The sequence below is a fragment of the Ixodes scapularis genome, unplaced genomic scaffold (genome assembly GCF_016920785.2).
Source record: "Ixodes scapularis isolate PalLabHiFi unplaced genomic scaffold, ASM1692078v2 PGA_scaffold3__209_contigs__length_174095766, whole genome shotgun sequence".
In the NCBI taxonomy this organism is placed as follows: Eukaryota; Metazoa; Arthropoda; class Arachnida; order Ixodida; family Ixodidae; genus Ixodes; species Ixodes scapularis.
The window spans coordinates 21710611-21737609 of record NW_024609868.1 but is presented as its reverse complement, the minus strand read 5'-3'; the positions used below and the strand labels follow the sequence as shown (position 1 = coordinate 21737609).

At 47.3% G+C, this 26999-nt stretch overlaps 1 protein-coding gene across 1 annotated transcript in view; it reads right to left on the bottom strand.

Moving 5' to 3' along the window:
- Positions 1–3866: 3866 nt before the first annotated feature.
- The window catches only part of LOC121048348 (indolethylamine N-methyltransferase-like), an 81330-nt gene continuing 58197 nt past the window's right edge, over positions 3867–26999 (bottom strand). Inside the window, exons 2-5 of the mRNA XM_042292592.1 lie at positions 23423–23540; positions 12857–13020; positions 7576–7783; positions 3867–4293 (exon numbers count right to left, since the gene is read on the bottom strand). Coding sequence (XP_042148526.1) covers positions 3867–4293; positions 7576–7783; positions 12857–13020; positions 23423–23540 — 917 coding nt within the window. The remainder of the gene's footprint in view (positions 4294–7575; positions 7784–12856; positions 13021–23422; positions 23541–26999) is intronic.

The window sequence follows — 26999 nt, the reverse complement described above, 5'->3', positions numbered from 1 at the left end:
AACCCGGCAGAGAAGAACTACACGGTGAGTGAGCGCGAATGCCTCGCCATCATTTTTGCTCTTAAGAAGTTCGATCATTATGTCGAGGGGACGGAATTCACGATCGAGACGGACCATATGGCCCTCGCGTGGCTCTCCCGAATCAAGGAACCCGCCGGAAGACTGGCGCGCTGGGCCTTGACACTGCAGAAGTACGAGTACCGAATTCGGTACCGGAAGGGCACGACAAATGTGGTGGCCGACGCGCTCTCCCGCGCACCCGTGGATCCCCCACCGCGCGAGACAGCAGACTGCGGAGGCGGGGCCATCCCCCGGGAGACGGGAAATCCCGCCTCGAGCTCCGCTCGCCACTGTGGCGGCGTCGCGCAGCTGGCTGAGGCGATTACCTCACTGGGACCGGCGTTCAACCGAACGGAACTGTTCGAAGCGCAGCAGCGCGATTCTTTTTGTCGCGCTATCTTCGACCGGCTCAGGCAAGAGATGGATCCTGACCAGACAGGCGGAGAGACGCTGCGGCACTCCGGAACACCGAGAGGGCCAAGTGCCACCGCCCAGGAGTCAGACATTGAAGCAGGTGAGCTGGAGTCTTACCTGATCGATGGGGACGGCGTCCTGCTGCGCTACTTCCCGGAAGAGAGCGATTCAAGTGAGTCGTTCAAGACCGTGATTCCCCGCGATCTCAGAGTGGCAGCGCTGCGTCACTACCACGATGCGGACGGTCACGGCAGTGCACCGAAGTCGTGGCATAAGCTGCGCCGTTTCGCTACCTGGCCGGGCATGAAGGGGCAGCTGTGCCGTTATGTCCGTAGCTGCGCAGTGTGCCAAGAGCGCAAGCCCAGGGGCGGCAGACCACCCGGCCTGCTCGAGCCCATCGTGAGTACGCGGCCATGGGAGATCGCGGCCTGCGACTTGATGGGACCCCTGCCGCGGTCAAGCGGAGGCTATCAACATGTGTTGGTAGTCACTTGCCACTTCACCGGATTCGTCGAGATGTTTCCAATGCGGAAGGTGACAGCCAAGGGAGTCCTGAGCAGGCTGTCCGAAGTCTGGTGTCGCTACGGGTTCCCCGAGAGACTGGTGAGAGACAACGCCTCGATATTTTGCTCGAAAGTCTTCGCGGCAACCTGCCAGGCCCTCGGGATTAAGCATTGTAAGACTTCGTGTTACCATCCACAAGCAAATGTGACCGAGCGGCGGAACCGCGACATCAAGCCGCTGCTCGGGGCGTATGCTCGTAAGCAGCGGGACTGGGATCTGCACTTGGATTCGATTTCGTTTGCATTGCGGTCCAACCTCAACCGCAGCACTGGGTTCACGCCGGCGCTTTTGAACTTCGGCAGAGAACTCTCTACGCCGACCGATGCGGTTCTTCGCCCGCGACAGAGCGCGGCCAGGGCGGTGCCCTCGCACGAGGATTTCGCGACGCGCACAAGAGAGCGACTGTCGCGGGCGCTGGACGCCGCCCGCGGAAACAGGGCTCGCGCGCGGGCGGAGCAGAAGAACACCTATGACAAAGCGCACCGCGATGCGCAGTTCGAGGTGGGCGACACCGTTCTGCGGCGAAGTCACGTGCAGAGTGATGCGAGTAAGTTCTTCTCGGCGGCGTTGGCCCCCAAGTGGGTTGGCCCCTTTGTCATCGATTCCAAGAAGTCTCGACTGACATACACGCTGAGGGACCAGAATTCTGATCTCGTCCGCGGGACAGTTCACATCGGCGAACTGAAACCCTTTTTCCCCAGAGAAGGGGATGAGCCGGTCAAGCGGCCGCAAAGGGGCATTCGCGGGCACCAACGACCTCAGGAGTTCCTGGGACCACCGCGGCACAGCTACAACACGCGTAGCCGGAGGCAACCCGATGGGATCGGAACCTCGTAGAGTGCGTGGCCCGGGAAAGGGAAGAAGAGGGGGGAACGATCCGAAATCGGCGTTCCCGGCATTGTGTTTTTGTTTTTCTTTGTGGGTGGGGGAGGGGTGTCTCGGAACCCTCAGTGTTAGTTTTTGTTTCTTGTTTTTGCTGTGGAATGTTTTTCTTTTTTTTTTTGTTTGTGCGGCGTTGCTGTTGGTGTTGGGGTACTGCTCCCTCGCTGGGCGCGCGCCTTGGACTTTTCCCAGCTTGTGCGTCATCGGCCCTGCGGCTGCTGCTTCGAGACGCAACGTGGTGTGCACCAAATGGTCCTCTCTGGGAGAGGATGAAAGGAGGAGTCGCCGTTTGGACAAACACCAGCCTGGGCTGAACTCCTCGTCTTCGGGCAGCGTATTCCCCGGCCGGAACCACAGCTCGGGGAGCCTCGTTGGACGTCCGCGACGCCACACAGGACGCCGGGGTGCAGTTCTCAGTGACATTGGACTTCCAGCCCCACATCGCTCCGGGAGGGCTGTCGCAGCTGGGTCACAACCACAGTCCCTCTCCAGTGCACCACTTCCTGGGGGGGGGGGGGGGGGGGGGGGGCAGTCTCATGGTGGCCAGGCACACTGCTGAAGGACCCCGTTGCCCCGGAGGTTGCCGCCAAGCCGAAGTCGACAAAGTCTACTGTGAGGTGTGCGGTGGCCGCGCACCCCAGGTCTCGGGCGAACTGATGGACCTCAGTGAGGACGACCCAGGGGACCAGCGGTGTGTGTGTGCGTGTGGGGGGGTCTCCAGGCCAAACCAAGCGACGGTGTTGTCAGCAGCCTAGCCGTACGTCTGAATTCCGGCGTGCTTCGATTTTTAGGAGAGGGGAGTATGGCGCACCGTGAATTCACGAGGGCGCCCATCAAACCATTCGGCCAATCTTGGCCGCGACACGATCACATGGTCGTGTTGCCGCGGGGTCGATCGGGATCTCGAATTCGGCTCCCGACGCGCCGCTTTCTCTCCTAGCCATTGGAGGGCGCTGCAGGCGCCCCCGTGGCAGGCGAGGAGAAACCTCCTCGCCCATCGAGATATATACTCGGTGGGGCAGGGGGCGAGAGGCCTCTAAGAGCTCCGGACGAGACCGAGACGCAGGCAGGCAAGTGGGTGGCGACCGGATCTAGGATATCGCGGGACGCGAGGCCTAAGGCCTTCTTTGTGTTTAGCGTTGGGCTTAACGCGCGGTTGTAAATATTTGTATAATGTAACCTGTATTTGTATTTTAGATTGAGTGTTTTGTAGCGTTGTGTGTTTTTGTACCAATAAACTGGGAGCGGAATCCCGCTCCCGTGAAAGAACCAGGCTGGACTCGGGTTGTTGACGGACCACGTGGGAAACGGCGAATCGGCGGCGGTACGCGAATTCCTACAGTGTCTGTCCTTTGTACCTCCGGCAGTTTATTGATTTTAAGGTATCTTTGTTTATCGAAGCCACACTTGTGTGCGGCTTTTGTCGTGGCACAAATTAATAGTGCCAATGGCAATGGCACGAACGTCAAATTCAACTGAAGAAATTTTAATCGATACAAGCGCGTTTTATTTTTTTATTTGGCATACGTTTACATCCGGTTATTATTTACATATTTATTTTCATTAGGAAACACTGTGAAATTAAACTCCCAATTTCGGGGAATTGGCAATCAAACAAATGTAAACTCCGATAAACTCCGGATCTTCGGTAAAAAGTAAACTCCGAAAAACACCCTCCGATTTTGACGAACAATAAACTCCGAAAACACGGAGCCCTAGTGATACTGCACTGGCGAATTTTTTCATCCACAACGGAGAAACACGGTCACCCAGAGACTGACTAATATTCCTCTGACTAAACAATGACTAGTTTTACTTGTACCTACGGAGAAGACAGAAACACACTTTTATTTTTTTTTTCCGGGTTCGTACGTCGGAAGTTAGGGGGCAGGATCGGGCAAAGAAAAGTGTCTGGTACGACGTGAGGTACAATATCAAGAGCCGACTCAAAGTTTACGGGCCATCAAGACAAAGGTGAAGGCTCCGGGCGATCCTAAAAGGAGTTTAAGGCTCTTGGTATGGTATTCTTCCATCTGAAAGCCGGCATCTGCCACGGCTTGTTTCACCACATTTTCGGTGACGTTGGCCTGAACAAAGGCGGCGGTTCCCACAGGATACCTTTTTGAACCACCCACGCCCACCAAAACAAGCCGACCGCCGGGTTTGGCGAGTGTCCCCACGTTGCAAACCGCTCTTCGGAATGACTCGTGGTCCGTCGTGGCCGATTCCAGGCAGCTGCAGGAAAGAACGACGTCGAAGGTTTCTCTGTGTTCCTCGGGCAGCACTCCGGGTTCCAGGACGTCGCAGGGAACCACTTTGCGGATGGAGGACCGTGCACGTTCCTGTATTTCTAACGCACCTTCCTTGATGTTGCTGTAAAAAAATAATATATATATACAGGGTGGCTGATTCTCAGTGCACATACTTGTAAAGGAATTAACAGTGTGAAATCTTGGGTTTCTTTTTTGTCACATCGGTAATCTAGCCCTGTGTGCCCGCGAACAAGAAAAATGTTCAGATTCCGAGCTCGAAACGGGTTGTCTATGTAAGTCTTTCCAATATATTAGGCGCTGGAGAAAATCAGCTATTATCGTTAAGCCCTCATTTCTGACTTCCTTTTTTTTTTCATTCACTTTTCGCCTAATAAAAAGCACAACGAAACAGTCGCTTCTGACGAAAAATTTCAGTTTTCCCACTCTGGTGAATAAGCAAGGCCAGCGGAGTTGTACAATGAAAAGTAATGGCCGGCCGCAAGTCGACAAGCCAGAGGGGAAAGGCTGCCGCCATCTATGAGCGACGGCGACAACCAGATACGTGGCTTGCCGCCGTTGCTCATAAATTGCGATAGGTGTCCAGATTTCGGTGTCTTCATTTCTTTGCGGAGGACACAATCCTGGGGGAAACTTGCCCTTAACAGCTCCGCTGTAAAAAGCGAAGCCGCACCTGATCTCGCCACACCGCAAAGATCACCACCGGTAGAGTGATTTGGCTGCCTGGCGAACCCTTTGCGGCCAACGAGGATTGCCGATACCTCGAGTTTGGGATTATAATCTATTTTCCTCTTGCGGAACGGAGAATGATAACGAAGGTGTCCGCGCGTTGCTTCGGGAGCCTTGCTTATTCTGACTTCGGAGTCTGCGTTCGCGTGTCTATCCATTTAGCAAATGCTTCGTTGCTACGGTGACGATAGCTATACTAGACTATACCATCTAGAAGACAAGGGCTGTGGCTCGATGTTCCTAGATGAGGGCATAACCGTCATGGTAAGTTGGCTGATTCACAACAATCTGTTCATTAACGTTTTAACTGCTGGTTTTAGGGGTCATGTTGCAACTGCAGTATTTGCGGGAATTACTATTAGAAACGAGACCAATCGAAAAAAAGTAGAAAATGTAATAGTTTCCAAGATACTAATCGATAATCTTTTTACGTTGTTTCAGCTCGATTAAAAAATTTCGCGCAAAAAGATCACAGCAAGCCCTCCCACGATGATCCTACGAAGAGCGGCGTAGTCGTTTAGGTCACGTCGTAACTCCTGTCGTCGGCGCACCCACCAAGGTCACGCTGCCAAGATAGTGACGACATGATAGAAAAAGCTACGTCACTCTTCCAAGCGTCATTATGGGCTGGGCTTCCGGCGCTCCCTTTGCGTGTAATTTTTCTTAGGTCGGAATAAAAACCATTTTTGTTTTTAAACTTTTCTAAAATTAAAATCGAACACCTTGTATTTCCGGCTCGTTATATGACAAGCCCCTCTACTTGTGCTACTCTTTGCATGAGACATTTGCATGAGATAAAAGAAGCCTGACTCGCTGCCGAAAATATCGGTAGGGCCAAAGCCGTTTATACTGAAAGAGCTTTGCCAATGGGCGCAGCTTGTTCCCCACTAGAACCAGGCGATATTGTGATAACGCAAAATGAGGTTACCTCTTTCTCTGCTATTTTTCCTGAGAAACCGCATAGAGATCCTATGAATCAGAGCCTCAAAATGGTGGACGGAAGTAGGCATCCCCCGGTTGTCAGACTACGATGCTGTGGTTGCCAGACTGTTAAAATCTCTCTAAGAATGTCAAACTCTCTCAGTATAATCGACTCTGGGTGGGGCCTTCTTATGGCAGCTACTGCCTCCAGAGTTAATCAGAGCCGCGCGCCTGAGTTGGCCGTAGCCCGAATTTGTTTTGCAGTCTAATCGTTGTAAGCACTCCGTGAACTACGTTGCCACATTGAAGGACCACGAATGTGAACCCGAATGTTCGTTGATGAATATCATGGATCGATTGTTAACGACTTCAACCCGTTTATACTGAGGGGGGGGGGGGGGGGGGGGGGGGCAAGCGCTGCAATGTAGAAGCGCTTGCCCCCCCCCCCCGATGTTGACGAGGGCCGTCTGACGTGCCCTGAAACAGTTAAACAGACGCAGGGATGGGCAAAATACATGCAAATATGTATCTAAATACAAATACAAAATACTTCATGAAAAATGTATTTAATTACAAATCTAATTACATTTCCAAAAAAAGCATTTAAGTACAAGATACAAATACAACCAAATGTATTTGGTCTCCTCCAAATACTTTTCCAAATACATTGCTCAAAATTTGCGTCAGCGACTTCAGGGCACCTGCAACGGGTTTCTGGGTATCTCATTTTACTTTTGCAACGCACACTCGGGAGTTAGTGTGCGGGGTTCTAGTAACGTAATAGAAATATGATCACAAAAAACTGTAATCAGCTTGGACGTAATAGGTGAAAAAAGTACAGAGCTTCAAGCAGCTTTTTTTTTTTTTGTCGATTACATTGATTTTGGTATAGATAGACCAACAAAGAACTGAGACGTCCAAGACGCGCAGCACTAGCTAGATATTTTTTTATTGTTGCAACTCGCACCAGTTACGAAAATCTGGACGACCCGCGTATTTAGAATGTTCCAGGCAAAAATATGGATGGAAATCAGGCTGGAAAGCATCACAAGTTATCACAGGCACTTATTTAGCCAGTCTGCCAGTGAGCGTTGATTTCGTCACTATTCTTGCCCTGGAATAGCGCCGTAATCACAAAGCCCCTAAACGCTTGCGCTTGATTGAGAGACACTGCATTCGGTGCAGAACATAGTTTTCTTCCTGCTCTGGACAGTGGCAGTAAATTTGAGGGATGTATTTTCGCCCACAAAATTGTATTTAATTACAATTGTATTTGAAATACCCACGTTTTAGTATTTGAATACACACGTCAAATACATTACCTAATATGTAATTAAATACAAATGCAAAATACACGAAGTATTTGAAATACGTATTTCAAATACTTGTATTTGAAATACTGCCCATCCCTGCTCTGGAGCTTTCCTTCCTCAGCGCACACAGGTGGTCGGGCTCCTCCTCGCCTACCCCTCTGGTCACATGAGTTCCCCATTGACCAATCAGCGTCGAGAACCTTACTCCTCCTCTCCCACCCGTCGGCCCATCAATGTCCAGCCTCGAGGCCACGCTTTTATTTGGGCTTCGCGAACTTCCGACCACCTAGTCAAGGTACGTCTCACGTTAAAATCACGCTCCTGGCCTCTCGCTCTCTGTTTCAAAGACGCGCGGTATTCAGTTACTGGAATTCGAACCCGATATCGTATTATGAACCCCTTAACGCATTGCATTAGCGTACCTATAGCCCTCCAAGGCAGCAACTTGCTCGGCTCGGATGGTCCAGTCGACGGCACCTTGATCCTTGTTGAGCCACTTTTCGATTTCGAGCCTATTTCCTTCGACCAAGTCGCTGAGCACGATGCGTTCGAATCGACTGGAGGCTACGAGCGAACACCAGACCAAAGGACCGCTGCCCACTTCCACCAGTGTCCCGCCCTGAGTCAGTCCTACGGAAAGCAGAGCAGAGTTTCTGATCAGCCCGGCCTCGTGGCGAGCAATTCCCGAGTTATCGTTTCTCTGCCAATTGCATATTTAAAACTGTCCCAGTTCACTAACATGCCGTATTTCGTACTCCCCAATCGTGAGTCATATATATATAGAAAGAGAGAGAGAGAGAGAGAATTGCCAAGGCGAGGTACTGAACAACTCGCCCGCCCGATACAAAAAGCTGCACGAGACGTTTTAACGCAGAATCTGTTGAAAGACTGGGATCCCTGACGTCACTATTCGGTAGAGCCAATGAAGTAGCTCCTGAAGTGCATCATCATGGTGGTCGTCGTTTTTGTGCGTTCAATTTATCCAGCTGAACGAATCACGAACAGTGAACACCCCAAGGTCATTCTCTTTTTTTTTTATGTGCTTGATTAGTCGGTTATGCCAGACGTACGAAGACAGCGAGCGTCGGGACGATGGACTTTTTGAGCCGCTCTATTGGCGTCATCGAGTCGAGGTGTTGACTGTGGTGGAACTTGAAATGAAATGAATTATAGTTCCAAGGAACTGCATGCGAAGAAGGAAATATGTTTAATACTAAAGTTAGATGACGTGAATCGAACGATCGGAAATCGCCTTGCAAAAAAAAAAAAAAAATGGTAAGCAATTACGCAACCAGTAAAGTGCAGCACCGCCACAGCTGAGTGGTGACGTCGGAGCTGTGGGACTGAATGAAGGGTAACGGCGCGAGCGCGCACCACGGAGTCTGGACAGGCATTTCGTCGTAAACCGAGTACCACACCCGATCCAAATTCCATAGCGGTTTGAAACCAGTGTGGGTGTATTATGTAGAGAGCACTTCGTGAAATGGTTAAACAATTTTATGGACACAAACTAGAATTGCCTTGAGGTTGAAATCTTGAAAAGTTTGAGATCCAGGGAACAACGTAACTGCATGTGTATGCGTGAATCGTACCCTGTCGTTCGTGTGGCTGCCTGAACGTCTTATGCAATGTTATTAGAAACAACCTAACACCGATATGTGGTCATCGAAGAGCAATTCCAAAATCGCGTGCTCTAAAGTTTCAAGCGTGTAGCTCCACCTAATTTCACCCCCGTGGTTTCGCCGGCTTAACACCCACCTAGCATTATTGGTTTTATCGCCCGATAACCGATAACCGATAACCGATAACAAAATCAAATCGTTTTCGCTAATTATGCCAGAAAGGGTTACGGGCAATAAAATGAGTAAAGCTAGGTCGGTGTTAAGCCTGGTTCAGACAGTTACGTCTGACTGCGTTTAACTGCGTTGCGGCAGTGAGAAACCAAGATATCCCTGTTGCTTGTAAAGCGTGCCAAGATGATTTCTTGAACTGGAGTCAACGCTTCATACGAAGCACAGATGTGCCGGTGACTCGCTTTCGGTTCTCGACGCAACGCAGTCAAACGCACTCAAACCCAAGTGTCTGAACCGGCCTTTAAGCCTGCAAAACCTCGGGCGTAAAATTAGGTGGATCTACAAGCTTGAAACTTGATTGCGGGATTTCGGAAGTGTTCTTTATTGACCACAAGGCGGTTTTAATTTGTGTGGAATAACATCGCATAAGACGATCAAACAACCACACCAACGACAGGGAACAGTTCATGCATAGAATGCAGCTACGTCGTTCCCTTGATTTCGAACTTGGGCGCGCTACTTTTGAAGTGTTCTTGGTAATCCTAGCTTGCGTTCAATAAAACTGTTTAACGGGTTCACGAAGTGCTCTTTGCTAAATACACCCACATTCGTTCCAAAACGCTAAAAAAATTTCGTCCGGTGTACGTTACTCGGTTCAGTACGAAGCGCCTATGCGGACTTTGTGGTGCGTTCTCGCCCCTTTAGCGCTCATTCAGTCCATCTGCTCCGAAATGACACCTTAGCTGCTCCGAAGTCAGACCTCAGCAGTCGCAGTGTTTGATTTTAAGGGTAGCGCGAAGCCGGGATCATACTGCATGCTTATACATCATACCAAAGACAGTCTGCACACAGATTCGAACGCGAGTCACGGCGAGGTATGTGCTCCGAGTACCTCAGGGCAATGAGATCAAGGGGAAAACTTGGAACGCGGCATTCGAACCACAGATACTTCGGTGACTCGTTCTTACTTACTACTTTTTCGTGTGATGCATGAGCCGTATGACCCAGGTTGAAGTTTTATCATTTTTTTTCTTCTGTTCGTCCCTAGTGGGACTCGGTCATTAGCGAATCGGCGAATCACATGGCCCGAATTCATGCGTTCGCTGACTTCCCAGGTAAAATGCCAGAGCCGATAAGGAGTTCGGCGCCGACAGAATCGGTGTCGATAATTTGTGAAGACAACATTTAAAGGGGCACTAAGAAGGATTCTGCTATCATCTGATCTTGGGCAGAACTGATTCTACAAGCCCAAAGCATCCTAAGAATTAAAAAAAAAAATACAATCCCGCTACGCCGATTTCTTTATTAAAAACGTAATGGGAATTCGGTACACACTTCAGCAGTGGTGTCAGCGCAGTGACGATGGGCGCTCGTTGGCCAATAGCAAGCCGCCCTTCCGAAAGAGCCGAACGCCGAGCGGTCCCGACCTGCGACAGAGTGATTTTTGAGATTTTCGAGTCGGTGCGGTCGGTAAGGTCGGACTCTGCGGACCACGTTGGGACTCCGTGGCACGGTGCGAAGTAGGATCGTAGCTTCGCTCTACGCCTCCGTAAATCGATGTAACTTCTTGACCTGACAAAGATCAAGCTAGGAACACTTCGGCGGACAGCCGATATAGGCAGGGTCCGACCGCACCACCCCAGAGGCTGACCGTACCGTCAACACCAACTCCAAAATCTAAAAAAAAAAAAAAAAAAAGTCACATCGCCACAGGTCGAGACCGTTCGGTGTTCGGCTCTCTCGAAGAGGTAGTTTGCGATTTGCCGACAAAGCGCCCATGGTCAACGCGCTGATACCTCTGCTGGAGAACGCCCCGCCTTTCCAGAGGGGAAAACTCCGGTCAGAAAGGGGGTTGTCCCGGCCTTTCATCACGTTTTAATAGGAAAATCGGTGGTCCGTGATTGTAATCTAGGATGCTTAGGGCCCGTATAATCAGCTATAACTTATAACTAGGGGTGTGCGAATACTCGAATTCGAATCGATTAGAAAGTTCCCGAATAATTCGATTCGCGAATCGAATTCCTAGTATTCGGTCACTCAAATATTCGATATATTCGGCCAAACAGGCGCGGCGCGGTCGGCGTGGAGTTGACAAAAAGACCGTTTTTTCTCCCGATATAAGCGCCGTGATGATAGACAGGCCATGCGAGAAACACCTCCTGGTCCTACTATTCCACAAACACCTAACGCACAGGTTAAAGAAAAGTAACGAACGCCACGAACTTTATAGCACGCAGATTTACTCACGATCGTGACACACTTTACCCTTGAATCACAACCGAAACATCCCGTTTGCGCCGCTTCCAGAGAGGAATTGTTGGGAAGCCGGAATTCCGCGCCATGCCTAATTCTTTTCACGAATAAAGCCCCTCGTTTCAAATTGAAGCGCCGATGTAAAACACACTCGGCCGCACTCACAGAAATCGGCGACTGCACCAACTGCACGATCACAGAAAGAAAACCACGATAACCACGCCGATGAAACCAGCCGAGTTCTCACCGTCGTTCTTTTGGAACCGCAAGCCGCAAATTCCGATTCGGAACGAAACGGAACGGAAAAATAGTGTGCCTCGATTTGAGAGGGTTTCCAATCGTTCGATAGCCGCGTTTGAAGTACGAACTGCGAAATCGTGCCGAAAAGACAAAAGTGTCGATCGGGCTGGCGTCGAGGCTCTTCCGTTTGCTCGCGCTCGCCTTCTTCCTACGCGACAATACAACACGTGCGCACTTACGACCAATCTGCGCAAGCGCCGTCTCCGTGGTTTCGGTTTCCCTTGCTCCCTCTTTTAAATCTAGGCTTTCTAAAACAGGATAGATAAACGGAAAAATGGATCCATAGGGGCAGTTGGACGGTGACCTGTGCCACCTAACTACGTTTGGTTTTCCTACTTCGGATTATATTGTTTAATCCTGTTTACTCAGATTTAACACCTATCTGTTTATTTACGTGAAATAAAATCTCGGGTGCCTTTTTTCCCTTAAAATGGATACCAAATATCGCAAAATACCCCTTTTCTAAGATATACAAATATTTAAGAAAAAAAGAAGTCGCGGTGTTAAGTTGTGCTTTTAACGAGAAAAAAAAAAAAAAAGGCACGCATGGCTGTAACTTTTTTTTTTTTTGTGACGTTTAGGGTAGATAGATTATGTTTGCGCCATAAAATTGGATTTTTAGTGCACAACGTCCCACAGCAACTGCTTTTTTTAACTTTTTTTTTTACATTTTAGCTTTTGTTCACCACAAGATGCATATTCTGCACCAGGCGCATACTCTGCACATACAATAATCTCATTCGCAGCACACTTTGAAAAATTCCTACAAATAAAATCACTATTCGATATTCGATTCGATATTCGGCTTTTTTTTTTCTTGATTCGATTCGGTATTCGATTCGAAAACTACTATTCGATATTCGCACACCCCTAAACCAATAACAGACGATCGCAGAATCCTCTCTAGTGTCCCTTTAACACACAGAAATAGCGATTAAAAGCCGTGAATTCTGCCATCAGTAATTGTTGGGAGGAAGAATACAACTCTAGATTATCCATTAATTAATATTCATTCGAAACTTTCTTGAACAGCAAGGCCTCGGTGCATGCACTAAAATGAGTATTTCAACTGAACGACAAAAAGGTCGCAATGTTCCCCGAGAATATTTAGATGACAGTCGTAAAATGGCAATAAGCAGTAATTAAACGCTTGGGCGCGTATAGTGTTTACTCCACGGCTCTACGAATTGTTTTGCATTGAATCCCTAAGACCAGATTCCAAAAATGACGAATTCTTGGTTTTCTTGGCGAAAAAACGTAATGTTCCCGATCATAAAACGCAAATTAGTTAGCATTGGGATATATCCTTAGAAACCTATTTTTCCACGGATTGTCTCAGAAACGAACAGGAACTTACCTGATCGAAAAATGCGGTGAAGTTCTTCCAGTTGGAAAGTAGACGCTTCTCCTGTTCTAAAACCATACGTGTCTACATACGCCCGAGCCAGAAAGTTGTCTTTGTATGCAGCTCTCAGTTGTTGGGATGATTCCGTGCTTTCCAGCGCCTGCGAACTGTAACTCCTGAAAACGAACATTTATGGGATTAAAATATATCCCTGTCGACTTTGTGATGGCATCGAACAGTTTGGTTACTGGGACTAAACCTTTTTTTATCACTTTTGTAGAGGAACATTCACGCTCAACAGCGTGTGTCTTTTTGTATCGACTGTTTTGGGCCTTCAAGTCGTGGTCACACAGCTTATACACCATACAAACGACAGTCCGCGTACAGATTCAAACGTGACTCAGCGCAGAGATTCGTGCCTCGAATGCCGCATGGCAATGAGTTCACGAAGATAACTTGTAACACGGTATTAGAACCACGTATATTGCTGTGCCTCGTGTTTGCAGAAAGTCTTTTGTACGATATATGAGTAGTATGACTCCTGGTTTCGAAAAAGTTAACAGCGGCGTAATACACTAACAAAACCAGCACAATATATGTGGTGTGGGTTATACGTTAGCCACCTAAACGGAGTGGCTAACGTCTATAGTATTCAGGTTATCCGTGTTACGCTAAGCTGGAGCATTGCTTTCACGCTTCATTGCGGCGCTATTTCAAAACAGCAGTCAGAACCGACGTTCAGTTTTTGTTACTTTTTACGTGAACCGCGTACTTGCGTGCTTTCAATCTTCTCAACCTCAGTGGCCCAGAATCAGGCCCCCAGTCGTCACAAACAAGTAACTAATTGCGGCTGAATTCGTGACCAAAAGATCAAGCCTTTTCCCCCTAACTTAGGAGAACTATAGTCGGCGACATATTAAGGGTAAAGTGGAAGCTCCTCTCACCTCTTTCCTCATTAGCAGAGGGAATGCTGGGGAGGAGGTCGCCGCTACTGCAACGTTTGCTCTGCTAAAGTGGCAACAGGTGGGAGGAGCTTCCACTTTACTCTTCACCTTCACCCACGCAGTATAATCGGCCCCGCCCCGACCAAAGATTCTTGCAGACATCCAGGCAACCTAGAAGAAGACAACGCTGGTGCCTTAATTTTTCTCCTTCAGTCGTCATCACTAGTGGGTATGCACTAGTGATATGTCAGCGTCAGCATCGCCGTCAACTGGTCTTGTAGAATCTCGCAAGAAGCAGGGCCTGAGCACGCGGAGACGCCAGGACGGACGCGTCTGTCTTGTAGCGCTTTAGTTTTTTTGTCGCTTGGGTGCGTGTCTGGGATCTACTAGCGATGAAGTCATGAGCAGGCCTTGGCTTCTATACTCACTTCTAAAGCCGCAGTCGCACTGCTCTCCCATTGGTCACACCTAAGACGCGGTAAACGTGGCAGATAGGACGGCATCATTATCAGCGGTATCGCCTCAAGCATGTCTGAAGCATGTTTGCTTTAGTCGTACTTGGAACGCGTCATCCGACAGTTTTTGTTTGGCCAGTGTGAAAGGGCCGCCATTTGCAAGGAAGGAACAGACAGGACTGTGTCTACAGATTCTTTTTTATGAAGTATCAGCAGTGTGACCATGGCTTTTGTGACAGGTGCTGTCATACAAGGAATAAACACACCTTTGAGACAGTGCCTGCATTACGGTATTTTGTACAAGGGGCGTACCATTTTATATTAAGATATATATAAGACATTTGGCTTCAGGGAGAGTCTGTGTAAAAGATGGACGTGTGTACCGATTTCTGATTCCTCACTGTCTGCATGAAAACAAATTAAACGTAGGTAAATACATAGGACGACCCTCGTATGAAGTAGTAACAGAACGATCGCGGCTTAATTCGACAGGACCATCATACAAGAAATGAACTCGCAGCAGAGAGTGTCGGCATGCAGACTATCTTTTCTAGTGGCCTCCACCTTAGGCTAAGACTGCAGCCAGGGTATACAAGCCCGAGAGCACAAGAATTCGGCTTTGAATCATTCTTCCACAGAACGAGCTCTCACGATAAAAAGACACGTCTCGGGGCAAGGTGCGCGAGCTTGCTCACGCTCGTAATTTTCGGCTGCACTGTCAGCTTAAGAGGGCGCGGTACCTCTATTTATTCGTCCGTTTCAGCCACCAGATGGCGCGCGGCTCGAAACGTGGTTGAACGCGCAACTTCTAGATGGCGCCAGTATCGAGGTGTGAAAAGGCCCGCATTATCCGCTGCGTGAAATAGATCCCGAAATCTGCCGTGTTCTCCCGGCGGAGGAAGTTTCTGCATCCCTCGCGCGCGCTTGGTATGTACGCGCGGTGACCGAGTCCGGCCTCTGCGCTGTGTGATGCAGTGGGTGGCGCTCGTTTCTGTTCGGAGGTAGGAATAAAAATGCCGGTCCCCTTTTTTACGACGCTCGTTTCTATAGCTTGTTCTTCTTTTTTTTTTTTTATCTCAAGTGACCTACAGTACCGCCTGTTCGAAATCGTCCTTTGCGGTGAGCGATTGAGTGTCAGGTTAGCATTTTATTTGGGTCAGCACTACACGTTTAATGGAGACCTCGGGCGGCGATGTAAATATGCATTGCTTCCCAAAGTGTGTCCAAGGTGCGCAATGACAATTGGAAAGGGCATTGAAGGCGCGCGACCGTCGGTTGGTAAAATACGTGCGTTAGATTGACTTATTCAGTCTAATCATTTTTGCCAACGTCTTTTATCTGTTTCGACAAATGACATGGTCGAGTCTATTGATAACCTTAGCTAGATTGGACGTACGGAGTGTCCGGGCTTTAAATAAATTTGCTTCGTCTATGTGATTGAATAACTGTTTTCTCTTTTCCGTGCTCGGTGCTATGCAAAAATCGCTGAGATGTTATGGTAGCTCAGTGTGGCGGCGTTTTGCACGCTGACTCGCTATTGCATTCGCTGTGCACAATATGTGTTCAGATGGAATGTGCCAAATCGTATTTCCGATCGATATGATAGATTTACTTTGCTACAGTGTTAATTATATTTTCCTGATTTAAACTGGTTCGTCCCTGATCTGAGCCTAAGTTTAAATTCGAAGGGCAGACAGACTTAGCGTCGTAACAGCCGTAATGCGCAGAAAGAAATTAGTACCATGAAAGAAAAACAAAAGGATACGAGGTGGCTCAGTGTTATAGAAGTAATGAGTGTGCAAAGGATGGGATACGGTCCATTCGTCACATGCACACTCGTCACAGGACGATTGGTCACAGGACGATTCGTCACACAGGAACATTCGTCATAGGATGACTCGTCACGCGGCCAACCGGTCTCACAATAGTTCGTCCCCCCAAAAATGTATTGTTCAATTTGGTTCGGGCGGACAAAGGCGAAGAATTTGTAAGGAACGTTTTAGCTTCTGATTCGGTCCCGAACATTGAATGTTGGTTGGGCCTCAGAAAGTCGGTCACCTCTTATCTTAGCATGTCTTTCGCTTCTCGAGGTCAAAGAATTTGTAACAGACGTTCTAGCTATCTGGGTCCGTCCTGAACGGTGAATGCGGAGGCCATAGAAGAGCGACTATTTTTGATCTACATTCAAAAGGTTGGAGGTGATCGCAACAGAGAGAGCCATGATGCTGCACGAGGGGTACTCGTACACATTCGGCAGAAGGAATTCCGATACTTGTTGGTTTTGTCGAATAGGTGTATGCAAGGCAAAACTAAAAACTAATTTGGCTGCCAGTCGGATTATTGCTCGTTCAAGCCTGCAACTGAGATCAACCTGCTGAAGACCCGTAATATAATGAAAGGAAAAGCGGATGAGTATTGTAATATTAGTTTATATAACCATTGGTTTACGTGACAGTGGAAAATTCTGAAACTCCTCATCAGGGTATGTAGGCAGATGTTGAAATTTACAATTTACTATCGTCCCCTGCTCGATCAATGAGACCAGTTGCCCGCATGACGAGTCATCCTGTGACAAATGTTCCTATGTGACGAATCATCCTGTGACCAATCGTCCTGTGACGAATGCGCATGTGACGAATCGTCCTCATCCCGCAAAGGATGCCATCGTACGTTTTTTTTTTCTTTTTTTGTTTTTTTAACTCTCCGCATTGCTGGGAAACGCTCAAGGTACCAGCAAAGACAGCGAGCTGGCGTGAAACTTCCATCGAGCGGAAAACGAGTGTGACTTTTATTTCATCATGCGCTTTCATTTTGATATGGCTCAAAATGGGCGCGAAATAGTAACAGGTAAGGCAACAAAATTTAGATGTTAGGTCAGGAGCACCGCCATACTCAGCCGTGTTGGGGGCATCTCTCGCGAGTCAATACGGCAAAGGTATTGCGCGTCGAACTGTACGTGAGAGTTATCCATTTCAGCGAAACCTTGATTTCGCAAAACTATTGTGGCTCGAGTCGTGGCTTCCAGTACTTGAAAGCCACGAGCGAGAAATAAATGACAGTTGATTTTGAAGGACAATCGCGACGTGGAAACCCATAAAAGAGAGTTCCAATAAGACGAGAGCTTCCCCTTCTCTTCAAGTGCGTGGGTTACGCTCTCAATCCTGCACCTGTGGTAACACCGCAGGCTCCTAAAATGGCTTTGAAAACGTTCCTGATCGCAAACTTTTTCTTTTTTTTTGTCGAGGCGCTATTTCATTTTTTTTACTTTTTGTCTACCTTGATACCCCATCAGCGCAAAAACTACCATAAACTAAAAAAAAAAAATAGTGGGCATACAACGACAACGCACCCACTGGGACCCGAGTCAAGGCAAGAACAACTAACTACTAAAAGGGGAAAAAAATCATGTTCGCATAAACAGACAGAACGCCTCCATCGAAAGAAATGAATCATGCGCTTGTTCTGCCAGTCTCGTTGTGCGTCTGTCAAAAGCCACAAAGGAGGAAGACAATCAGCGCCTACACCACTCCCCTCCACTCCCCCCCCCCCCCCCCCCCCCCCCCCCCACCACCCCTAAAAAGAAGAAAAGAAAGGTTTCTTGGGCGCGCGCGCGGTCGCCCAAGCGATGACCTTGGAAGGGTATGCGATTGTAGCACGTTTGTCCCCCGGTTGTGCCCCTGTCTCAAATGCCACGGTCCGTTTCTCCCAAGTGCCCGTCTTATCTTCCCGAGTATCAACTCCGCAGTGATTCTGAATCATTCCGATGCTTTCCAACGTTGCAAAACTGTTAGACGAATATTTGCACAGAAGTATACTCTGTTCGCAGAACTATCTACGGCGCTAAAATTCAAAAGCGCCGAGTTGGATTGGGGAACTCGTGTAGGTTTAGCTCATCGTTGGAACATTCTTATTCGCTCGATGAACTCCACAAAACGTGTAAATATTAGAATGAACTTTCCAGAGAACGAGAGTTGTTGTCGGGGTTCCAGGCGACCGGACAGGTCGCAATTATTGGCTGATTAAAAATTTTATTTCATAATCACAATCGTATCATCAAGGGCACGCCATTTCCTCATCACTTCTTCTACGAAAAGAGTTGCTGTATTCGTAGCACACACAGACGGAAACGGTTGAGACTGCCCAAATAATATCTTCTTTTGGCAGGTACTGCGCAGCGATTACACACAATGCCTCTAACATAAACATGCTGCTCCACATGTCTATTCACAAGATGCAATACATCGTTCTCCCAACTTTGTTGAAATGGGCATGAAAGCGCGTAACCGTCACTTTTTTGAAGTTCTACTTAGAGGTGAAGTGTTTACCGTAAAAAGTCGTTAATTATTTATTTTTTTCCGTTTACTACAAAGCTCGATTCCCATAAATTTTTGTTTTTATATCGTCTCTACAGCGCTTTTACGTCGGTACTTTCGTGTTAGAGGACATCACATAATGTGCGAAAAAAACAACAAAAAAAACGGTAGGATCGATGCTGCATAGCCTTTTTTTTTTTTTGTGGACATCAAGAAAAAAAAAAAAAGATAGTAGTTGTCTTCACTTCGCACTGCATGTTTTGGCACGGAAGTTTCTATTTGGTTATGATGTCTTTACTTTCTTAAAAATTATATACCGTAATTTAAATTACCGAATTACAAAAACGTCGAAATTGTAGAATTGCTTTTCGTTGGGACGCCATGACGACAGCGACACTCGTGTTCCCTCGTGGTTTTCGCCAGCATTTCTACGATGAATTGCCAGGATCGCGAGATGCAACAGCGTGACACTCCGTCTTCTGTGACGTCATTTGTTGCACTTCGGGACAACTTTTGATGTATGGCCAGCATAAGACGCTAACCACACCAGTCGGAGACGCGCTGGAGGTGCCATAGTACTGCTCGTAAAAGTAGCTGTCACGTGCTTTGCTCCGCGACTGAGGGTTGCCAAATTACGGTGAAACGGAGTATAGACAAATCAGACTGGACGACATTTACCGGGCATCTTTAGAGCTGCGAAGCTCAAAATCACGCGTACTCATAAGATTTTTTTTTTCTCGCGTGTTTGTGATTTTTATGATGTCCTGCAAGCAAGAAAAAAATATATATGGTGAAGTCACTCCGAGGGGGTAGCGATAACTGCGAGCCACGAACATGAAGGACTCGCTAACATCCGTCAGGAGTGTGAACGGTAAATCGTCACGCAAACATATTCTCACAAGCTGCAAATATTTATTTGGCTTAGCAAGTAGAATACTAGTATACTAACGACATGTGATTATTGTACACAAGATACCATTTCTCGGTTCTTCAAAACCATTTCCCAAGTCTGAACGGTCGCGCTACGGGCCGCGGCTAGCCGTGCCCTCGATAGACTACGGAGCTGCGTTGTGTCGTCTGCTACTGTACCGCCAACAGGAGAGCGATAGCTCTGTGTGTTCCACAGATGCGTGTTGCGGTATAACTCTGTACGTCTGTCCTAGAGGAAGACAAAGAGATAGGCTCTGTGACCCCCTCCTAAGCTAATAAAAACAAACAGAAGTATACTCGTTTGGACTGAAAGGTTTACAAAATAGTGACCAGACATTGGAAAAGCATATGTCACAGAACTTGGTTTATGAAATGGCATCATTGTTTCGAGCAAGAAATCACCTGCTCACCACTGGGACGATGAAATCGTCACTATTTATTGCGTCAGGTATATTTGCGCTCATGAAGAAAAATCTGAACACATCCTTCTCCCAAAGTCCTATGTCGAATAATAAACACTTTTTTAAACATCTATGCACAAATAACTCATTTTTTTCTACACTTGTATATGCACGTTAATTGACGTCAAACCGCATTTTTGATTAGATCTTGATGTCTACACCAACTACATTCATATTTTTTAGGGCTTTATTGAACGATAACTTCAACTATAGTTAATGGAACACGATGGCTCGATCTCGACAAAAACCTCAACGTGCGAAGCTTCCACAGACGGTCGCTAGCGAGTATTCTCAATGTGAGACTTCAGAAGCTTTCGCTTGCCATAGGGAGCTTGCTTTCGACTACAGCACTGCACGGGCCCGGAAAGCGCTGCTGTGTGGAGAGGTTGACTTACAAGATGACGTGTTACGTGGTCACGTAAGATGGCGTCATTTCGTGCAGCGTGATCACGTAAGATGACGTCATTTCGTGTAACGAGATCATGTAAGATGACGTGTTTGTGTCACGTCATCACGTAAGATGACGTCAGTTCGTATGAACTGACGTCATCTTACGACAACGCCAACAACATTAGTGCCGTCCGGAACCATTGACCTTAGAAACGCGCTTCTTCGCTTGAAGAGCCGATATGCGTTGATTGTTATTTGTTTCTTTTGCCTACTACAGACCATTCAAGAACTCGCCTTCTGGGTGCCACCAACTTCGTCTACTGGGCTGTGAAGCGCGTTCGAGCGTGCGCAATACCTCTCTAGGCCGAAAGATTGTACACTGAGTATGCGTTCACAGCTCAATGACTTTGGCATTTTTCGTCAGGATAGATGCTCCCACGAGAAGAGCGTAATGGATATGTGAATAGAATTGGAAATTTGAAATGTTCTTGTCCAATCGCATTTTTCTTTGGTTATCAACGCTTTTTAGCGTCATCACAAGACGTTCAACCCATAATACACTGGTGATTAAAAAATAAGCACCGAAAAACATGCACCGATTTTCGCTCAAAAATAAACACCGGAAAAAAACGTACCGTAATCATTACCCATGTCACCTTTTTGGGTGATATGTGAATTTCCAGAAGAACAGCGAGTTATCACCCTCCCCTAGGAATACCCTGACTACAGAGCAGGCGACCCGTTTTTCCCCGCGTTAGATTGTGGTGACCACGAACCGTACGGAGGTCACAGGACGTCCGTGAAAAATAAAAAGGAGGCAAACAACGATCTACTCTGTGCACGCTTCATCCCCAATTTCCACGACCCCAAGGCCGAAGGACGTTTGTGTGAAGGATAACGATAAAATAAAACTTTGCGTCAAAAAAAAAAAAAAAGCCCGTTTAAAAAAAAAAAAAAAAAAAAAAGTAGAAACAAGCACAACGCGTTGACGGACCGCGAGGTTGTGGAACACCTCGCGGTCCGCTTGCCACAGGACGGTTGTCTTCGACCCATAGCTCCAAGGTGAATTTGCCACTTGCGAAAACACGGAGACCTACCCAGCGAGAACCAGGAAAGCAAGACACGCACACTGACGCCTCGGCGTGCAGAATGAAACAGGATACGGGCGCGGAACACGGCCGCGGAAGAACACCTCGCACAGTGCCGATCCGGCCGATCTCCGAACGGACGATTTCGCATTTCGTGGACAGCGAGCGCCACCGCACGGGAGAGAGAGGTACCTTAAAAACGACGAAAACAAGCACCGACACCTTGGTTCTTTATATTTGCTGTAGTTACGGAACAAATTGACTTACATGAATAATTTGAATATTATTCGATTCCGTAATAAATTTAGAAGACATTAAACGCAATTCTTCTTATGTTTGAATTTAGATAATTTTGTAAATTCGCTCCGAACGCAAGAGTGCCGAATTAGCCGATTTTGACCATTTTCATGATTTTTTTAAAGAATATAATTAAATTTATGACGAAACATCTGTTGCGTTTAGTGTCTCGATAATGACTCAATGTCTTTAAAGCCGAAATTTTCAAGAAGATCCGCGCAGCCGTTATTATGTGAGAATTTTTTTAATTTGGTGAAAAACCTCATGTATTCTCTATGGGGCTCTGAGGTGCGCCCCCTCTTAAAGCCGCTGTCACAGTGCCCATATACAGGACGTTGCCGAGAAAAAAGAGCCGGGTTTTTCGGCCCGGGTAAATAAACTATGCATCGAAGAACGCTTAAGCTCCGTGAGCATGTGAGCCTAGAGGTTAACATAGAACGTGAAAGTTTGAAAAGCGCACCGCTACCTGGATTAACATAAAATTGAGGAATACCAAATATCTCTTTCAGCTGCCCTTCACCTAAGCCTAATATCGTCAAAACAAGAAAAATGGCATTGTGGCTCTAGCATCAATTTCTGAAAAAAGAAAAACAGTCAGCGAGAAAAATACAACAATATTTTCTTTTTGCTTACGAGTAGTTTGCACTTACATAAATGCCACACGCAACCGCAATGTCATTTCTTGTTTTGACATTTTTAGGCTTAGGAGGTCGTCGGCTCATAAAGAAACTTGGCTATTCTCAATTATCTTTTGACCCAGGTAACGTCACGTTTGCAAACTTTCGCGTCCCATTTCAACCGCTTCCGTCACATTTTCAGACAGTTAAAACTCTTTGTTTATTTTTACGCTAGTCGAAAAAAACGTTTTTTTCCCTCAGAAACGCCAGGTAGTACATCATACAAAAGACAATCTGGAGACATGTTCGAAGCACACATATCTAAAAAAAGCGAACGTACTTCGAAAGCGCTTGAGGCGTGATCGCAGAAAAATCGGCCATCTTGTCTACAGCGCACCGTGGCTGGTGTACACTCTAAAAAAAGCCCGTGCGTCTACTTTCCCGCACAACACTCAGAGTGCCAATCACTGCAACTTGTGGAGGCAGCCCAGCGAATGACGATGCCGAAACATATGTATAAACCAAAACAAAAAAAAAACAAAAAAAAAAACGCAGTCTTAGCTGTGACATTAAGCAATAAACGAGTGACGTTTTGTATTCCTTAATGTCCCAACTCAGACTGCATTTCTCGGTCTAAACTCTAAACATATGTTTCAGTACCGTCATTGCTGAGTTGCCTCCAGAAGTTGCGGTGATTGGCTTTCCGAGTGTTGTGCGGGAAAATAGACGCACGGGCTTTTTTTAGAGTGTATGATGAACGAGCCGCATCGCTACGGTTTTATAAAGAACGGAGAATAGTCGGTATTGTGTAGGGTTCGCGTTTCACCGTGGTTGTTCAAGCACGTGTGATTGCGAGGTTACCAAGAGTTTCCTCTATCTGGTCTGCCCCTACTTGGAGGCAAGAATCGCAGCATCCTTGTGAGTATAATCTCGGCGAGGAGGCGCACTCTCGACCCCAGTTTGACTGAATAGCGGCGTTCCTCGAACCTCGGTGATTCCATCATCTATCTACACAGTGGGTTCTTGAACTGGCACACTCGTCCGACTTGCTCGCAACAATAAAAGGGATCGAAACATTCTAACCTTGTCGTATGTGAAACGTCCTTCAGATGGCGACTTCCGGATTTCAAGACGGCAGTAGTAACTTTCAGCACCTCCCTCAGGACCGACATATTTAAGACAAGAATTGGCGTAAGAATTTCTGAAAAAGAAAAAAAAAAAGGTTTTGTTCCGTGACTTTTGGCTGGTCCATCGAGAACGTTGATTATATCTGCCCGGAATCCCAACACCTAAACACTAGAGCGCGCTCAGAACACTCCCATATTTTTGCTTATATTGTCTTGTAAATGAATGATTGAATAAATAAGGTCCTCAACTGATGGTTCCTTTTTAATATCAAGAGAGATGGAAACAGGAGTGAAAACTGTAACAGAGACATCTTGACGAGACCCAGCTGCAAGGTGGCCATCACCAATGAAGGGTGACTGCCGAAGAAAGTGTATAGTATACAGTGTGTTTTTGCGCAAATGGCAAATTCCGCGGGTATATTTGGAACGGTTACGGAGCGCTTTTAATGCGAAAACATTAACTGTCCCATGCAGCGGAGCGGGCGTTGTCCGTAACCGAGAAAAACGTCAGAAAAATTCCCTCCCCGGAACGGCTCTTAAAACTGGCTGCGACGCGGCCCGCGCGCCGCCGCAGCAGTGCATACCCGCCGCTCGCTAAGCCCGACCGGCCGGCGTCCGTAGAGGCTTCCCGGCTGGCCTCGGCAGACGGACGCGCAGCTTGTAGGATTACGCTACGTGTACAAATGCTTTCGTATTCCTACACGTATGCAATCTTAAAAGGCCTCCTGTAATTTCTTTTCATTCTTATTTTTGCTTGCCGTATTTAACTAACCTGTCAATTTTATATGAAGTAGCCATAACTAATACAACCAGTACTTTGTACTCTTTAGGCGAAGAGGCCCTGTTATAAAAAATGAGATGTTTTTCCACTATCTTTTGCTGCCATTTTTATTTAGGTTGCAAAATATGCTTTTCTTGTTATCTTTATGCACGTGCAAACGCGAGCTGGCATTCGCAGCTCTAAACGCGCGAACATAGAGCGGTTTTCGATTGCTCCAAATTTAGCAGCGGAATTTAACTGCAGCAGAATTTAATTTCCGAACATTCAAATTTATCACTCTTAAAAATTCTACGATTTTTGGAACTTCCAAGTCTGCTGAGTTCAAAGGCTCGTCAAACTTCGAACTTCTGAACAAAATGTCGACCAAGTCCGAACCGGGTTCACCCCTAAAAGTTTGCGGCAAATAATAATAATAAAACACACACACACACATACACACGCGCGCAAGGTATGAATGTGTTGATTGGAGTGGAAATAGACCCTTTTCAAAAGTCAGAGTCCTCTTGTGGCAGTACAAAAAGCTCCAATATTGCCGCTCTAACGGCGGTGATAGGAGATCAAGCGCGACTAAATCAAGCACCCTCGATTTCGTGTATCGAAGCTGTCGTGAAACGGTCAACATCTTTTCCTTTTTCTGCTTTATGCTTTCGAAGACGTTCGATTTTTCTGGTGTGGAGAAACGGTGTAGTTCCGCCATTAGAGCGTCGGGTCTGGCTCCGCACAAGGTGGGTAGACTGACTTTCAGAAAGGGTCTATTGCACTGTAGTTTCAGTCGCTTATGGAAAAGCCTCGGCCTCGTAACTGGAACCTCCTTAAAGTGCCCATGAATCGATTTTCGGACTTCCGGCCAAATAATAGGGCGTTTGGGAATGCCCCTCAACTCATAGAATGTTTCCCAGGTCCCGTGCGCATGACGCGCCGTGGGGTACACGTTTCCAGTCTTTCTACAGCGAGAGCAGACTTTCCCCTCTCCCGTACCCCTCGCTCATGTGCCTTGCTCTTTCACTGTTGCTCCCGTGGCCCGTGGCTGTGCCCATTATTAGGCTGCTAAGACCGGTCATTTTGACGGTGTGGAATACACGTTGCAGAAGAACCTTGGAAGCCCGCTATCAGCACGCGCTCAGCAGTCGCTCACACAGCTATTAGCGGCGAGAAGTTATGGTGCCGCCCTCCTACGATTCCCCCTTGTGACGTCATTACCTTGCAAACAACAAGTTCGATGGTGCTTGTAAATAGCAGGGTGGAAGCTTGAAATCATAGCGCTCTCAAAGGAACACTGCCAACACCGTCAAAATTAAAGTTCTTTCATTCCTCCTATTTCCGTCGTTGATAAACCCTTTCCGACGTCATAAATCAGCGTTCGGCCAATCGTGGAAGGCCGACCACAGCGACGCTTTCGGTCGCGCTCGTCGCCAATAACCGCCAGTGATTAGTTCCTGTAGGGAGTATTCACTGGCGGCCATAGCTGTGTGCGCGAATGCTAAGCGCGTGCTGATGACGAGCTTCCACAGTTCTTTTGCAACGTGCATTTCGCACCATCAAGAGTGCCGGTCGTAGCAGCCTATTGATGCGAGCTCGGTGTGAGCATGCGCTCTAAACAGCACCCACAAATATGGCGTCCAGCAAATACTCCCTATACTCTGTTTCACCTTGTGTTCTACTCAGGGTGTCGAACCGGAACCGAACCGAACCGAAAACCGAAACCGAACCGGTATTTTTTCCGGAACTGAACTTGAACCCGAACCGTTATATTGTTATCGCGATGAACCCGAACCGGAACTGAACCGGAAACAAATAACGGTTACCGGTTCATGTCAAAACGGTTCGGCCACGCGCTGTTGGCAATGAATGTGCTATCAATGCCATTTGTTTTTTAAGTGCCGTCAACTGACACACACCTCGCTTACATATTTTTCTTCTCCACTCAGTCTTAGGAATATAAACGCTGCATCCATGAATCTTGACAAACGCTGCATCCATGAATTGGGTTGTGTGTGTGTTTATACAGCCTAGAACTTGGTCTGCCTCACAGGGGCGACGAGTCTCCCAGCTGTAGATGAGAAATTTAGCCAGTGCGGTACAGCCGCTAGCCTGGGGTCTTTAACGTGCATCACGCAGTAGTGATACACGACCGCACGCCGGTACGATACTCTTGACATAGGAACCAGTATTGCACTGGTCGTGGCTTACACGGAAAAAAGAAAATTGGAAGGCTGTGCAAAAAAAAAAAAAAAAAATCGCGTCACGGGATTTTATTTTCTTACAATCTCGTAAATCCTAAATGCTGCTGTGTGCTCATTTCATAACACGTTTCTAGAACGCGCGAGTTCTTGAAGCTTGCTTCCATCGGAATGAGAAAAGAAAAGGCTGTGGGAGTTTGATAATAATGCATCCGGTTTCGTATAGGCACCTAGAAGCTAACATATTTGTGAGACAGCGAACTCTTCTATTTTAATATTTATCCTATTACGTCCTTCTGGCGTTGCATTCGGTGAAGTGTTTTTCATATTCCGTATCTTGTTTAATGAAAACTTCTTTAAGGGTCTAATTTGAGTTACCGAAGGCAAGTTGAAATAAAGAAAGCTGTATTTTCTCCCCACTGTTCCTTCAATTGCTTACACGCCGAGGTGGCGGGATAGTTAGCGAGTTCTACTTGTAAGTGGGTTTGTAAGGAGGTCGCAGATTTTACAGCTACTGCGTCGGACCCAATTAGATGAAGTCCGAATGCGTAAACGTCGGTGATTTAACCTTT